Source organism: Callospermophilus lateralis, chromosome 6 (assembly GCF_048772815.1).
Source record: "Callospermophilus lateralis isolate mCalLat2 chromosome 6, mCalLat2.hap1, whole genome shotgun sequence".
Classification (NCBI taxonomy): domain Eukaryota; kingdom Metazoa; phylum Chordata; class Mammalia; order Rodentia; family Sciuridae; genus Callospermophilus; species Callospermophilus lateralis.
In genome coordinates this window covers 40,648,488-40,666,611 of record NC_135310.1, presented here as the reverse complement: position 1 = coordinate 40,666,611, position 18,124 = coordinate 40,648,488, and the positions used below count along the sequence as shown (strand labels likewise).

General features: G+C 35.5%; 1 protein-coding gene across 3 annotated transcripts in view; it reads left to right on the top strand.

Annotated features, from left to right (window-relative positions):
• Rnf217 (ring finger protein 217) overlaps nucleotides 1-18,124 on the top strand; it is a 122,936-nt gene that overhangs the window by 66,479 nt on the left and 38,333 nt on the right. For all 3 annotated transcript variants that reach the window (XR_013091616.1, XM_076858288.2, XM_076858289.2), the window contains exon 2: nucleotides 16,118-16,351. Coding sequence is in view for 2 of the 3 variants with exons in the window: in XM_076858288.2 (XP_076714403.1) it covers nucleotides 16,118-16,351 (234 nt within the window). In the remaining variant the exon portion in view is untranslated. The remainder of the gene's footprint in view (nucleotides 1-16,117; nucleotides 16,352-18,124) is intronic.

The following is an 18,124-nucleotide window of genomic DNA, read 5'->3' as shown; positions in this document are numbered from 1 at the left end:
AAAAAAAACTTTTCATTTTTAAGTACACTTTTATTTTGTTCCTGAGAGATATTAAGAAAATTTGGTCCTGACCCTCCACTAAACAGTATTTTGTATCTGGAAATAATGAGTAGAAGCCAGGAAGAAGGAAAGTCTTCTTTATTGAATCTAAAAACTCCAGGTAACGAACAGACTATTCCTAGAACTGGGTGGACTGTGCACAAAGATACTTTGTTTTGGCATGAAAGGTTCTGTTGAAACTGCTGTTTTTAAGTTTAAGAACTATGTTAACTTGGTTTAACGTCTAGGAAAGCATTGATACTTGCCAATTTTTAAAGACCAAAATCTTTAGAGGGAAAAAAAATGAATAATTCTGAGTTAAAATATAAAACATGTCTTTTTAAACGTGTCAAACTTGGATTACCTCCAACTTTACAAGTATTATCATAAGGAGGAATTTTGTTGCTCTATTTGTTAAACAAATTGGAAGGACAGTTTTCGGATTTTTTTTTAATTAAAAAATTATGTTGAAATCAGTTACATAAAAGGCACATTGCTTTCTGTGAATTAGCTGAGATGATGGCATCACTGGGTGGTATTCCCTTGGGGGTAAGTCTACTTATGACATAGCTGCTTTCTCAGCTGCACCCTAACAAAGGTGGGGACATAGCCCAGAATCCATTGGTACAGAGTCATAGGATGTAAACTGAGACCACTGCATATATTTAGAAACAAACTTAAATAATGGTCATAACTTAATTTTAATAACTGTAATCTGGTGATTACTAGTATCTTGTCTTATTTTCAAGATGAATTCAAAGATTTGATTGCTGGTTTTGCCATCAGTTCTGGATCTAACATAGACTGAGGCCAAGTCTATGATGCCCTTAATACTTAGGCAAAAAGTAAATTGTACAATCAAAATTTTAACAAAATGCCAGAACATTAAATAAGAAAAAAATTTTCACATTCTAGAATCAATTTTGAGAGGTTCTTTCTCTCTCAGTTCATGTTTCCTCATATTCTTTTACACTTTTGCAAGTATAGCTTTATTATGTTTTCTCATCTAACATTTTTATATTATTTTTCAAATTTTTTCTACTTAAGATATAAAATTGCCAGATGTTCTCATCAAAATTCTTTTCATTATTCATGATTTAACTAAAAGCCCTCTTCTTACATGAGCAGTCTTAACGAGTTCTCCTGTGTGTCTGTGTGCCCGGACTGTGTTATTAATGCCCATATCTGTTTCTCCTGATTAATGGGAAATAACTACAGGGTAGCAGATTAATCATCGTAATATTCCCCATTGTAACTAGTCGGGCGCTTCGCCTTTGTGTATTGAATTGAAACTAATCATTTACAGCAAAGTGACTTAGTAAGAAGTTGAAGTAAGAAGTGAGCAAAGTCACAGGAGTAAAATGTCAGTCAAAAGAGGGCAGAAGTGGCAGCATTTGTTTCTGATGAAGTAGAAAAATAATTTAAGTGTAAAAACAGCAAATAGGGAGTAGACAATGAAATATGAGTCATAAGCTTGCACGCACAGAGTACTGTTGTAATCAAATATATAAACCAAAAATGACTAGAAGTGCAAAGATAATTTGAAAAAGTTACAGTAGTAAATTTTAATACTTTTCATTCAGAATCAGATTAAGTAGACAATTTATAAGTGCATAGTAGAATAGACTGAAATAAAAAGTGTGACTTTAAAAACCATCTGTATAGCATCTTACATCTCTTTGTTAGAGCTAAAATTTGTAATGTCTATAAAAAATTTTGTTAAAAGGTCATATAATTGGCCAAAAGTAAGGCCTTTTATTTTTTGGAAATTAAGATTTTATATTATGGCTACCCAATTCATAATCAAATGAAATTGAAAAAAGATAATAGAAAAAAGTTAAAAACAAAAAAATTTAGCTGCATAGAAATTAGCAAACACCTAAGGAGAAAATGCACACATATTATAAACTTCCCAGAACATAATGAAGAAATGATATTTTATACCCCAGTTTTTTTTGTTGTTGTTGTTTTGTTTGTTTGTTTCTTTGTTTGTTTTTTGGAACACAGCAAAAACTATTCATTGCTAACAAGTAAAAGCAGAAATGAAAGAGACTAAAAACCTATCTAATAAAATGAGAAAAGAATAGAAAAATGAATCAACTGAAAATAGAGAAAAATATTTAAGGGTTAAAAAAAAGGAAAACAGAAAGAAAAAAGCAATACAATGGATAAGCTAGTTCAAAAGCTGATTACGTGAAGAAATAATCACCCTTAAGAATGAGATTCAATGACTAAAGAAAATAAAAACAGACAAGATGAGTTGACAAAAGAGAAAACACCAGAGAGAAAAATGGAGGACATCATATTCCATTACAATAGAGGTGAAAACTGAGAAAGTAGAAGCTTTCCTTGGAAGAAGATGGGCTCTAATATCTTTGTAGTACTTGGATCACTCAAGTTTTCCACCTCTTCTTGGACTAATTTTGGTAACTTACAATTCCAAGGACCTGTCTTTTCTTTTTCTTTCAGTTTTTACCAAGGTTAAAACAGAAAACTTATTTTCCCTCCAGTAGTCAGACCACATCTGCACAATGGCTTTGGTTTCTAGGTGTCACATGTATAGAAACCAACTAATCTGAGAAGAAAGACTTCAAATGATATCTAAGAAAAAGTGGGGCTTCACTTTAGTTTGAATTTGAAGTGTCTCCAAAAGACTCATGCTAAAAAGGGATGATCCCTGGCTGTGGCACTATTGGGAAGTGGTAGACCTTTTTGTATGTGGAGCCCAGTGGAAGGAAGTTAGGTCATTTGTGGCACGCCCTTGAAGAGATATGGAGGCCCTAACCCCTCCTGTCTTTCTCTTTGCTTCTTGGCTGCATATCAGGTATTTTGTCACAGGGAGAAAAAGCTGACTAACCCAGGATGTTTACTTTGAAAAGACTGAAGTGGTGTGATAGCTGTCTTCAAGTACTTGAAGCTCCATTACCAAGAAGATGGGGTAAAAACATCTCAGAAGACCAAAGAGAGAAATAAAAACACCCTGTCATGGGGCTGGGGTTGTGGCTCAGTGGTAGAGCGCTTGCCTTGCAAGTGTGAGGCACTGGGTTTGATCCTCAGCACCACATAAAATAAATAAAAAAATAATAAAGGTCCATCAACATCTTACAAACATTAAAAAAAAACAAAACAAAACAACAACAAAAAAACACCCTGTCATGAACAGGAAGAGATTTGGAGGAGCTGCTAGATTACTGGCCCAACATGTCTTGTTTTATAATCATTTCCCCTTAATCTGTTACCATTAATGTGCCCATGCTTGAGTCAGTGGTTCTAGTGTGCCTACTTACAAATCCTCGAAACTGCTTTGTATTTACGGAGTTCAATCTCATATTTCATTGTTCAGAGTTGCTAAGAGAATTTTCTATGACATTTTCAAAGGCACAGTTATTTTCCATGACTAAACCAATGACTTTTTTTTTTCCTTTTTCCTCATTGGTGCATTATAATTGTGAATAAGGATAGGATTTGTTGTTATGTTTTTGTATGTGCACACAATTTAACAATATAATTTGGCCCATATCATTCCCCAACACTTACTCTATCCCCCCTCCTCCCACCCCCCTGGTCCCTTTCCTCTACTGATCTCCCTTTCATTTTCATGAGATCCCTGCCTTTCTTTTCCTTTTCCCTCTCTAGCTTCCACAAATGAGAGAAAACATACAACCCTGGGCCTCCTGAGTTTGGCTTATTTTGCTTAACATAATGTTCTCAAGTTCTGTCCATTTCTCTGCAAATGAAATAATTTTGGGTTTTTTATGGCTGAATAAAACTCCATTATTTATATGTACCACATTTCCTTTATCCATTTATCTGTTGACGGACACCTAGGCTGATTCTATACTTTGGCTGTACTGAATTGTGCTGCTATAAACATATAAATCAAGGACTTTTACTTTGGGCATTTTTAAGATATATAAACCTATCATAAGGGCCAAGAGAAAGAAACTAATGAAGAAGAGGAGAGAGAGAGAGAGAGATGAATTGCAGTTTCTTGTGGGTCTATGAAGTCTTTTAAAACTTAAAAGTTGTTTCATGAACTAGTACCTAGCATTTTCATGTGTTCCTATTCACCAAGATTGAACATGTGGGCAAGATGTTTTGTTAAAGCTTCCTTTTCCCACTGAAATGATGTTAATTATTGCTTTGTGGTATTGGTTCAGCTGAAAATATTTCCTATGGTGTACCGTGCTTATTACTGTGCATTATGTAGTTTGTACTTTTGTTTATATGCCTTTAATAATATGCTTTTGGAGGGAGAACACTGAATTATGAATGAGAATACTGAATTATGAATGATTGCAGAATTCAAAATGTTCTCCTAAAATGAGTAATAAGCACAAAAGTGTTTTTAATTTCTAAAATTAATTTTGTGAAATACTTTGTGTAAAATGCCAACAAAGACAAATCTTTACTTTTACTAAGTATTCCCTATCTACCAGGCACTGTCCTAGGCATTTTACATACATTAGCTCAAGACAGCTCTAATCCTCCCAATTTGGCTGGTTTATTTCCATCCCAGTTTACAAATGCAGATTCTAGTGAAGGAAAAGATTAAGGACAGAAGAAGATTAAAAGAGGGTCAGTGCTGGTTTGACTCTGGAATCTATTCTTGTGATTAGATCTTGTGATCTACCTGCGGCAGCTTTTTAAGCTAGAGCTAAAGCTTTAGAAGGCTTAAATGCAGTTTTGATTTTGTACTGGACATCTCAGAATTCTTTGATTTTTGAGCTAGAAGGGAAGGGATGTGTAATAATGAATTAGTCCATCTCTAAGAAAGTTGATTTTTGTGACCCTGGTTATCCAGCACACACAGAACAAAGGCAGCAGCAGGACTTTGTGGCTGATTCCCACGTCAGGGTTCTATGAAGAAATGACCTATATCGTGTCTTTATTTTCGGTTCTGAGAAATTGGAGTATCTCATTTAGATTAGTGATGCAAAAAAGTATGTAACATTTCAACAAAATGAACTCAAATTTCTTCTTTAAGAAATTTCCCCACTCTAAAATGTAACCAAATATCTAGTCTCTTTTTCAAATTCTGCCTTTCAGAAAGTTCATTTTATCATGGTTGACTATGTACTCATTCCATTTAATCTGAGCACATGCCACACATTCGTGTGTCAGTCTATTCATTTATTAATTTGCATAAAAATACCCTTCATAGTAATATTCTTCAGCGATTGCTTAGAATTAGGGAGTTACCTTCTCAAAGACCCAGTATTTACTCTTAAAAAACAGATTGTTTACCATCTAATAATACATCTCATTGTGTTTTCCCCAGAGAAAATTGAATTATAGTTATGATTCTTTCTAATAATTAAGGAAGAAATGTTTATTGCCTTTTCAATTCTGAATATTAACTTTTTACTCACCTATTAAATAAAACTTTTTTTAATTTACCTTAAATTATTCTTATCATGCCTCTTTACTGTGAGATTTCCAATCGTTTTAACTGTGCAATGGAGAGCAAGTTAGAACCATTCATTAAAAATACAAACATGATCCTTTGGATCTAGCAATTATGATCTAGAGCAATTCATCTTACTGAAATAATTGCACACATGTGAATAATATATGTATAAATTTATGCATTGCAACATTGTTTGACACAGCAAAATATTGGAACAATCAAAATGTTCATCAAGATAGGAAGGAAGACAGACTGGTTACAGTAAAGTAGAATACTGTAGTAGGCAGTTATTAAAAACAAAAGACAGGAAAACTCATTGTAGGCTGGTATGAAAAATCTCTAAAATATTTTATCAGTTAAAGAAAGCAAGAAAAATAATATTTTCAAACTTTATTTTTAGTTTTAGATAGACACAATATCTTTATTTTGTTTTATTTGTTTTTATGTAGTGCTGAGGATCGAACCCAGTGCCTCATATGGGCGAGGCAAATGCTCTACCACTGAGCCCCAACTCCAGCACACCATTTGGGTTTTAAAAAGCCCAGACTATATATTTGCATTTCTCATATATGCCTTAAAAGTTTCTGGAAGAAAACCCCAATCATTTGTCATATGAGTGGGGAAAAGAGGACACTTATAAGACAGACTCACTAATTGTGTATCTACTTTGTACTCTTTGGTATTTGAACTGTGAGAATTTATGATCTTATAAAAAACTGAATTAAAAATTTTAAATGTACATACGTGTATAAATGTTTGAAGCATGATAATTAAGGGTGAGAAAGGGGAAAATAAGTTTAACAAAAAGGTATGACTGTATGTAGGAAAATACATTTAGACTGGTTGTAGAAAACATTAATACCACACTAATTCTATAGTTATGATCTATTTAAACATTGTTTTGATGAATCTTTAAGTGCTAGGAGAGCTCAAGTAATTCATTCCAAATTACATGTCATTGAAGTTTAAATGTGTTTTTGCAGATAAGTCCTGAAGTTGAACACTCTTTCATGTGTTTACTAGTTATTTGGGTATTAAAATGCATGTTAAGTCTTTACTGTTTTCCTATCAGGTCGGTTGTCTGCCTTTTTCTTAATATTTTAAAGTTCTTTATATATTCTAGATATGAAAGACTTAGAAGGTATATCAAATACCTTCTCATGCTTTGTATTTTCACATTCTTGACAGTGTTTGTTGGTGAACAGAGGTTTAAACTCTATTTAGTCTTATTTATCAGTTTGTTATGGTTAGTGTTTTGGTATCTTTAAGAATTCTTTCTCTTCCCTAAAGTTTTGAAGATAATTATCTTCATATTCTTCTTGAATATGCAGAAGTCTTCCTTTTTTCACCTTTAATTCACTTATACACCTGGTTTGAGGTAGGAATCATGACTGATATTTTTTATGAATATTTAAGTAACCCAGAACAATTTATTGAAAAAAAAAAAAAAAGATCTTCCCCATTGCTCTATAATATCATTTTATCTGATGTCCAAATGTAGGTGGTTTTGTCCTGTACTCTTTTCTGATCCAATGTTGTTGTTGTTGTTTTTAATAATCTAACCTTGTGCCAGGGTCAAACTATTAAAATTATTGTAGCTTTATAATTAGTCGTTTATCTTGTAGAACAAGTTTTACTACTTTTGTAAAGAATGTTATCCTAGTTCATTCAGGCTCCTGCAGCAGAATACCATAAACTGAGTAACTGCTGTAGTTTGATCTTGAATGTCTCCCAAAGGCCCCTGTGTTGAAATCTTGGTCCCCACCTTTGGCACTATTTGGAAGTGGTGGAACCTTTAGTAGGTGAAGCCTAATGGAAGAAAGTTAGGGGCATACCCTTTAAGGGCATGTTGGCACTGTAGCCCCTTTCCTTTCCTTTTTCTTTCTTTCTTTTTTTTTTCCTGCTGTCTGGACGTCATGAAGTAGACAGGCCCCTTTTGCCATGTGCCTCAGCCATAGTGTACTGCACAGTCCCAAAGCAACAGGGCCAATCCCCTCTCCTCTGTGCACTGAAACCATAAGCCAAAACATACCTTTTATTAAGTTGATTATCTCAGGTATTTTGTAACAGCAATTGAAAGTTAATGAACACAGTAGCATATAAACAACAAATTTGTTTTTGATAGTTCTGGAGACTGAGATCAAGACACCAAGAGATTGAGTATCTGGTGAGGATCTCTTCCTCATACACAGCATCTGTGTAATGTGTCCTCACATGGTAGAAGGGGCGAGGCAGATCTCCAGGGCCTCTTTTGTAAGGGCACTAATCCATTTATGGGGACTCTAACTTCCTGACATAATCATGTTCCAAAGACCCAACCTCTAAATACCATTGCATTGATAATTAGGTTTCAATATAAGAATTTGGGGGAACACATTTAGTCCATAGCAAGAATCATGTCTTTCCACGCATATTTTAGAACTGACTTGTAATTTTGAACCAAATTTTCCTCAAAAATAAAAAAGAAGGAAGGGGAGAGAGAGAGAGAGAGAGAGAGAGAGAGAGAGAGAGAGAGAGAGAGGGAAAGAGAGAGAGAGAGAGAAGGGGGGTAAGAATACTAGGAAAGGTAAAACTGAAAATTATATTGAAATTGCCTTGAATCTATAACTCATTATGGGTTGGGTTTACATCTTAGTATAGAATCTACTAATTCAAAAACAAAGAATATCTCTCCATTTATCTGCTGCTTTAATTTCCTCAAAAATATTTCAAGTATTTATATGTGGAGTTATTGAACATCTTTTGTTAGATTTATTCATATTTGATGTGTTTAATAGTGCTATTGACACTGTCTCTTAAGTATTTTATATTTCTTGTTACTGGTATATAGAAGTACATTTGATGTTTTTATCTTGATCTATTCAACAAATTGGTAAACCTACTTTTAAAAATTCCGATACTTTATCTGTAGATTATTTTGAATTTTCTGCAGATACAATCATGAAATCTATAAACAATGAGGGATTTTTAAATTCTTGCTTCTAATTGTTTTATTTTCATGTCCTTTTGTCTGCTTGCATTGGCTATGAGCTCTCATCCTTGCTGATAATAATGGCAGTTGGCATGATGACCCCATGCCCAACTTACGAAGAAAGCATCAAATATTTCACAATTATGATGTTTATTATAGATTTTCTTGTAGAGCCATTTATCCAATAAAGGAAATTTTCATTTGTTCCTATTGTGCTAAAATTTTATCATGAGTCAATTTTAAATATATCAAAAAATTTTCCTGTCTGCTGGGATAATCATGTGTTTTTTCTCTTTCTTAATATATGAGTTATACCAATAGATTTGTAATGTTAAACCAGTCTTGCATTCTTTGTATATAGCCAGCTTTATTGTGATATGTTACCTTTTTATGTATTGTTGGCTTTAGATGCTAATATTTTGTTTAGCATTTTGTTTAGGATTTTTTGCATCTGTTTTTATTAAAGAGATTGGTCAATAATTTTTTTTTCAATGTCCTGTGCAGGTTTGCTTACCTTATATAGCAGCTAGTGCAATGATTTCCTCCTTTGCCTCTTTTTGTCTTTTCTATAAAAGAACTCATGTAATATTGGTGTTATTTCATCCTCAAAACTTGGTAGAATTTACCAGCAATATACCTGGAGCTGAAGTTTTCTATTTATAATATGCCTTTTTCTTCTGATTGCTTGTGAATAAGTTTCTGTGTTTGGTATTTGGCACTTTCATGTAGTGTGTCTAAGTGTAGCTTTCCCTGTGTTTATCATGCTTAAAACTGACAAAACTTCTGGCCTGGTGTTTTTCATCATTCTTCTTCTTTTTGTTTTTTTAAATCAAGGTATGTATCACAGGGCCCTGTAGTATCTGCTGAGTAGACAAAAAAGCACATATATCAGTAGAACATCTACCTCCCAATAATCACTGATGATAAAGTTACAGGGAAAGCTGAACCTGAAAACAAATTTGGCCCTATGGTGCTTGGCAGAACAATTAGTATGCACTAAGAGCTTGGAGCTGTGCTCTGCATGGGGTAGATGCCATGTGTGTTTCATGTTCATGTTTTTATTGTGGTATTCTCTTTTCCTCTGCCATATGTATATGTTCCATGTCTCAGGACAGGAAATCTGAAATCCCTTGGTATTGAGTGAGCAAAAGGCCAAGGCACTATACCTTCTCTTAACCAACCTTGTAACCATGATAAATGTCATACATTATACATTCCACAAAGTGAGTCTTGAGGCCTCAGGTTTATGCTTTTCTCTGTCCTTTTCTTTGGAGGATTTAATTAATTAATCTTCCACTTCAGAGGTCCTCTTTACCTGAGTCACTAAATTACTTTGGAGCGCTCCCAAGTTCCAAATTAGCCATCTACCTCAGGTGTTAAGTGGATAATAATGTCTCCTACTGACACCTTGGAGACTGTTTTAGAGTTAAGTAATTTATTCTTACAAGAATGGACATGATTTTGTTCAGCAACTCAGCATATTTTGCCATGATATAAATAGTGGAATTGATTGGTGAGTGTTCAATCATCAGTTAGCCTTGACCACAACAAAAGAGCAAAATAACTTGGTTTTCGGTATGTTACTATGTAAAACTCCTGTAAAAAAGCTAAATAACATGTTTGAAATGTTAATATGGTATTAAAACATTTTGGGAGATATACAGATAGCTTTTTAAAAGACATCTAATTTTTTAAGCCCACATGGAAATACTTATGAATGCGGCGTCATGATATCTGGTATTTGCTTCAAAATAGTATGATAGGACCAGATGAGTGAGGGCACAGAAAAAATAAGAATGGCTATATATTGACAATTGTTTAATCTGGAGTATGACTACTTAAGGATTTTAATATTAAACTGCCAACTCTTACATATGTTCATAATTATTTCTAATGAAAGTTTTTTTTAAAAAAAATATTAGATAAATATCAAGTAAATTAGTGCCATCAAGTCCCAATTTGCTAGAAGAGACTACCAAGGCTAATTTAGTTGCTGCATTCTGAGATTCCATGAAGGCAAGATTTATGGCATAATATACTTTATATCATGGACTTCTTATATTAACTATCATATTGTAGAAACTCAGTATTTCTTAATACATCAATAATCTTTGTTTCTATTACTATAAAAATGGTTCTGAATCATTTCCAGCAAATATATCTTTGTAAACTATATTTTATTAGAAATTTCTCAGTAAGTACACCTACCAGTCCACAGGCTATTCAAGTCAAAAACCTAAAATTGATTCCTCCCTTTACTTGATTTCTAATATATATATATGTATATATATATATATATATACACACACACATACACACACAATATAGTAAATATGTGTGTTTATGTATATGTATATATAGTGTGTATATATATATGTATACTACCATATAGCATATGTATGTGTAGTATATATGGTATACCGTGTGTATACATATACATGTATATGTATACACACACACACACACACACACACACAGGAAATAAAATCAATGTGTAGAAGAGGGATTTGCACTTCCACATTCAGTGCACCATTGTTCACAATAGCTAAAATATGAAATTGACCTAAGTGTCCATCATTTAGGATAATAGAAAAAAAAATGAGTTATATATGCACAATAGAATAGTAGTCTTTAAAAAGAAGGAAATCCTGTCATTTGTGACAATATGGATGAACCTGGAGGCCATTATGTTGAATAACATAAGCAGAATGATGTCAGAACCATAATTATAATGGAATCTAAAAACATTGAACTCATAAAAACAGGAAGTAAAATGTTAATTACCAGGGGTTTGTTGGTGTGGGGTGGGGAGGATTGGGAGAGGTTGGTCGAAGGATTCATACTTTTACTTAGAAGAAATAAACTCGACAGATCTGTTATACAACATAGTGACTAGTTAATAACAATGTGTTATAAGCTCCCAAGGATTTTAGTGTTCTCACTAAAAAAAAAAAAAAGAAAAGAAAAGAAAAAAAGTGAGATAATGCATATGTTAATTAGCTTAATTTAACCATTTCATTTCACAATATATACATATTTTAAAACAACATGTTACATACCATAAACATACAATTTTTATTTGTCAATTTTAAAACATTCCAGTTGGTTCTCTGGCCACCTCTTGCTACCAAGTTCAGTCATCCATTATCTACTACTTGGACAACTGGTGGTAAGAGAGTTGCAATCTGAGAGCCACTATTCTTCCAACCTGCACTTCTGCTCCTGCACAGTGCATCCTCCTAGAAGAGCCTGATTCTTTTTTTTTTTTTAATGTAAATCAAGACATTACTCCTCCCCTTAAAACCTTTGATGATTTATATTGAACTTAGAATACAGTGGAAACTTAATCATTGCCAACCAGGCCTGTGTGATCTGTCTCCTGCCTGACACTCCAGTGTCATCACATGCTGTTCCCTCTCTCACTTAATATGTTTCGGTCACTCTGTTCGTTGCTTTGAGCACAGATATATCAGGCACATTCGGCACCTTCTTCCCTGGGGCCATTGCCCTGGTTTGCTTTGCAGGCAGTGTCTTCCTCTGCATGTCAGGCCCAGGCACTTTCCCAGACTCTCTCCCTATGTGTACGTAGTTCATGGTAACACTGGTTACAATCTTTTTGTTTGTTTGTTTACTTATAATGCATTTTCTCCAATGTGATGTTTCTCTCTCCTGCCATCTCACCAGAAGTTCATCTCAATGCCTGATCCATAAAAATCACACTTCATTGAAATTTAAAAGAAATGATCAATTGTAGGATGCAGTATCATGTTATGTCCCACTAACAAAGTAAAAGCAGTGCAAATTAAACTGTGGCTAATGACTATTGATTCTGAAACAGTCTTGACTTTTTCAGATGTCAAATGATTATTTTAAAGTGCATCTTGAATTAATGGAACACTTATTTGTTGACTAAATAAATGAATGCACTTTGCTTAGTCAAGATATTTTGTTTGGCAGTGATCTTTTGAGAAAATTATTTTGTAAAAAAAATACACATATAGAAACCAAGAGATCAGACAGATCATGAATGACACTATCCATGAAAAAGGCTGATAGTGTTAGTGTGAAGAAATATGAGAGATTGGAAATATTATGAGAGTGATTTTTCAGACCACCAATTATTGGCTTCTTGGAAAGAATTCCAACTCTGAAAATGAAATTGTCATTTGTAGGGAAATGGATGGAACTACAGACCATGTTAAACAAAATAAGTCAAACTCAGAAGGTCAAGGATTGTATGTTTCTTTCATATGTGGAAGCTAGAGAGAAAGAAGGAAATGGGAGTGGGGGGCAGGGATCTCATGAAAATCAAACGGAGATCAGTAGAGGAAAGGGACCACAGCTGAGAAGTCTGGAGGGTAGGGGGAAGTGCTGGGGATTGACATGGGCCAAATTATTTACTTATATTGTGTGCACATATGAATATGTAACAAAAAATCCCATCATTATGTACAGTTATCATGTACCAGTAAAAAAAAAAAAAAAATGTGGAAAGAAAAAAATACTAAAAAAAAAAAAAAAAAAAAAACCCAAAATACAATAATTTCAACCTTGAATATGTAGGTCTTGAGTTGGCCAAGAAACTTGAATTCTCAACAGACATTTCAAGCAATTTGTATGCAGTTGTCCTGGAAGTAGATTTAGCCTTCTAGAGATTCTAGCCCATCTTATTTGAAAGTTGTTTATTTCCTTCAGCTTTCAAGGAAACAAGGAAGAAAAGATGGGGTCAGAAGTTGATACACTGATAAAGGTGGCAGTGGGAAGACAGGAGAATATGCATCTGATTTTTGCATGTTCAATAAAATACTATGTAAGGCTATTGGATCAATAAGGTAGGCTAGGGATTTTGAAAGGAAGAGAAGGTTTGGAATAGTCAATAGGAGAGTATGTAAGCAAAGAGGAATTTTCTATGGGAAATAAAATGAGTTTACAGACAAATTTGAGAAACATCAAAATAGAAGACAAGGTGCTTGTTGGATGTTGAGGGGTAGCCCTGTGTGGTTGACAAGCACCCACTGCTGAACGAGTGACAAGATGGCCTGGTCTCTTGAGCTGCAGAAGATGGTAGTCCCTAAACTACATTCCATTTCCCTAAGACATGACTATTCCCAGATGGCTGTGAAATTGCTGCATCAATGGTTATCATGTATTTAGATAAAATAAATAAACTTATAGGTTGAGGGAGTCTGGATGAACACTGACATGGGAATTGAAAACTCCGTCTCCAAAACCAATAAAGTGTACTGCTCCCCAATAAAAAGGAGCCCTTAAAGTGACTGAAGTGAGCAGTGTGTGGTGTGTAATGAAAAGAAACTCTCATGTGCTACAAATGGAATAGTTTTCTAGTTTTCTAGGACAAAAAGGCAGATTCCCAAGGTAGCAATTCTACTCTCATCCTCTGGTCCAAGTTCATCTGCACAGCCTCAGCTTTCCATACTCACACACTTGGGCCATTCTTCCTACGCATCTTTAATCCCCCCGCTAAGGTGGTGATCTCTAAATTCAGATGCATGCCCATGTGCTGTTTAAGTTGATGGGGTTCAGGGATGGGAACAATATGGCCATCCCTGTTCTGTGTGCTCTGCTGTATTCCCCAGGCCTTTGTCTGTGCCGTTTTTTCGGTCTGCTTGAATACCTTCACCCTTGCTTGCCAAGTCTCACAGATCTTAAGATCTTATCTGGAGCCTCCCTTCTACCCAGAAGCCTCCTCTGAACCTCCCCAGGCGAGGTTCCCATGCTTCCCCATGCTGTCCTCTGACACCTGTGCTCATCGTGCCAGGTGTTGGCACTCACTCTGTCCTCACTGCCTCTTGATCAATGGGCACCTGTGAAGCTTCAGTCCCTAACCTAGTAGGAGGCTCAGGATTGGCCTTCAAAAATGTCAACAGAATGTTGAAGGGGAAATATTTCATCATTTTTGAATGTTTAAGTTATATATTTCATCAAGCCAGACTTCTTGTTTTGTAGTTTTGTCTACATGAACTCTCTTGAGGACTGCTGTCTTAAAATAATTTATTAAAATCATAAGTGGAGGCCAGGTGTGGTGGTGCACACCTGTAATCCCAGCAGCTCAGGTGACTGAGGCGGGAGGATCATGAGTTCAAAGCCAGCCTCAGTAACTTAACAAGGACTTAAGCTACTTAGCAAGACCCTGTCTCTAAATAAAATCCAAAAAAGGGCTGGGGATGTGGGTCAGTGGTTAATTGCCTGTGAGTTCAATACCCAGTACCAAAAAAAAAAAAAAAAAAAATGGAATCAGTATACCATGATAACACCACAATGTATAATAGAAAAATTTGAGTCTGTAAACAGACTCATCAAAAAGAATTTTAAAAAACTGGGTAATTATTTTAAAAACAAAGCTTTTTGGACCACATTTTATACAGTAGTAGCATCAAATAAGTATCATTTTGTACTTTCGTCAGATCCGTAGTGGTGCAGGGGTTTACTCAAAGTCAGACTCTCTTCCTCAGACCCTTCCACTTTGTATCATTTTTTGCTCATATCCTTCACGGTATTAAAAACGTGTCATTCTCATGCACCCTTCACCCTCCAACTTTGTAACTACTTTTCTCAAGTTCGCACAGTATAAACAGTAAAGTTCAAAGTTACTGTGAATTTAGGCTTTTCAAAGTTTCATTGCTCTTTGTGACGATTTTCTCCCACAGAGCCTGTGGCTTCCTCCCCTTCCTGCCTCGGCCTTTAGGGTTTGCGTTTCTCATTCAGGTGGATGTGTTTTTATTTCTCAGAATGTCAGTCACACAAGGGAGAATCATCATTTGCCATGTGGAGTTTTCAGTGCCTGCCTTTGCTATTTTAGGAAGGGCAAAGAAGATTATTATGTCATAGAGGAGTTCCTATTCACTAATAAAGGAGAGATTCTAGCCCATCTTATTTGAAAGTTGTTTATTTCCTTCAGCTTTCAAAAATTGGTTGTTTTCACATTTTGTGCTTTAATAAATTTTACTGTTATTTTCAACTTTAGCCATATCTAGTATCCTGTACAAAATGCTAAATACATGTGTTCCTCTGAATAAATTCATTTTGTGAATTTCATCAGTAATAGCCATTTTTTTAAATTTTATTTTGCACCTTTGTGTTTGATTTATTTTTCTTCCTTGCTCCTGAGCTTCTGGAGACATAGGAGCAAACGTAAAATTAAAATCATAAGTGGAGGCCAGGTGGAAGGATCAGAAAAAAAATGTTATTTTTTTGGCAATGATTTTCAAACTACAAGATATATTGCGTAATATACTTTACAAAATATCTTTTGTCCTTTTAAAGTAAAATGTGCCTAAAGTTTAGTGCCGAAATATTCTACAGTAATGACATCTGAAACACCTTGTAGTTGGCGCATGGTCTGAATGTGGCTCACCCTGCAGTTCCTATCATTGGCACAGGGTGTGAATGCTGGCTCATCATGGTGTTTCTAGGATGGGGTTGAAATTTGTTTTGTTGGCAAGCCTGCGGCTTAGGTTCACAAATATGATCAGAGAAAACTAAACATCCAATAATAAATCAGTATGGAAACATAGTGATTATTTTGGAACTGCCTAATACAGGTATCAAAGTGATTGCCCCTCATTGTTATCTTTAAAAATAACAGACAACCCTTTACTGTAATCAAGATATAACAATATTTAATGCAAAAAAGAGAAAGAAATTTAATAACCAATACCACCTGTTCTTTCACACAGGTACAACTTGGCCAAGTAGAAATCAAATGCCCTATCACAGAGTGCTTTGAATTCCTGGAAGAAACAACTGTTGTCTATAACTTAACACATGAAGACTCCATCAAGTATAAGTACTTCTTGGAACTTGGCCGCATTGATTCCAGCACCAAGCCGTGTCCTCAGTGCAAGCACTTTACAACCTTTAAGAAAAAAGGACATATTCCCACCCCTTCAAGATCAGAAAGCAAATATAAAGTAAGCATGTTCACCAGAGTTGTGGGTTAGATGTCACATGATGGGAGCAGCCCTATTGGGCCAACTTGTGGTGGGCATTAAGTGGGCTTCCTTCCCTTCCCGGAGCTGAAGGTGAGCATACATTGCCTGTGATTCTGAAAATGTGTGGTCTGGGGAGACTGATGCTAAGATGGCACTCTTGAGGATTTAATTAAAGATTTTTTTATTGACTTTAATCATGTTGAAAATTCATCTGGTAATACAGTTGGAAAGATAATCTTTATTAGAGTAATACTCATTACCATTACCAATACCAAGTTAATACTAGGGATTTTTTTTTTTTTTAAAAAAACTATGAGCTTGATATTGAGTTTCCTAGTGGTCCCAGTGAAAATCTCTTCTAACTCGTTATTAAAGGAAAATAATATAAAATGTTATTCATTTTTTATTCAACAAATATAGAATACCAGTGTATGCTTGGCATTGTGCTAAGTTTAGGGGACACAAAAGTAAAGGTGACATTGTCCCTACTTCAGAAAATCTAATAAAGATGTGTTAGTCAGTTTTCTGTCAGTATAACAAGTAACTGAGATAATTGACTTATAGAAAAAATGTTTATTTTGTCTCACAGTTTTGGAGGATTTAGTCCATGACTAACTGGGACTCTCCTTGTGATTAGGGAGCAAGAGAGAGCTAGGGGAAGGGACCAGGTCACACAATCTCCTTTGAAGTCACAGGCTCAGTAACCTGAAGACCTCCCACTAGTCCCCACCTCCTAAGGCTCTACTAACTCCTACTAGTGCCACCCCCGGGAGCCAGTCTTTAGTTACCATTCAGGGGCTGCTTAAAAATCAAACTATAACAGAAGATAAAAGGAGACATATTCTCTAAAATGACAGTTCACTGTGATTAGAAAAGAACAAATACCACCCCCACCACACACACACACACACACACACACACACACACACACCTATTTATATAGGGTGCTTTGGGGACACTTGCAGGAAGCTAGGCACTAGGATGTCAGGAATAGCTTCACTGAGGAGGTGGGGTCCAGGCAGAGTGGAGAGCATTTCAGAGCTCAGAGCAAGGGGTGAGTAAGAGCTCAGGTGCAGAGGCTGAAGCCAGGCCCTAGGAGGCAGCTTTGCAGAGACAATGAGGAAAGAATAGTGAAGAGCAGTTTGGCGGGTAGATTAGAGCAGTCCTATGGAGTCTTCCACACTATGCTCAGAAGTTTGAATTTAATTCCATGAGCATTACAAAAGATCATTGTGGCAGCATTCAGAGGCTGTCACAGGAGGCCAAGACTGAAGGCTGGGAAACCAAGGCAACAGCTGTGGGAGGAATCTTTGACTCATGGCTCTGAGTATTGTAGAACTGCTAGGAGAGTTTTTAAGATGCACAGGTGCCCCCAGGCCTACCCTAGAACAATTGTCTTGCAGAGTTTTGAGCCTCACCAGGTGACTATTAGTCAGCAGAACAGGGAACATTTTCAGTAAATGAAGCAGAAAACTAATGAGGCTGTGGCAGTAGTTTTCATCCTTGTTATTACAGTAAATGGCAGGATGAAGTGGTTTCAAAGGCTGTTCGAAATCATCTCCATTTAAGGTAACTTTTGCCCATGTTTTGAGTCTTGGAAGCAGTGTTCTGTACATTATTCTTCCTGTGGCTTTGAGGGAACCCTGGTGTGGTTTAGCAAGTACCTTCTTCTGCCTTTACAATGATGAGCTGGAGTATTCCTGAGTTAGTCAGAGCTTCTTAGTGACTAACTGGTCTTTGCAACTGCTTGAC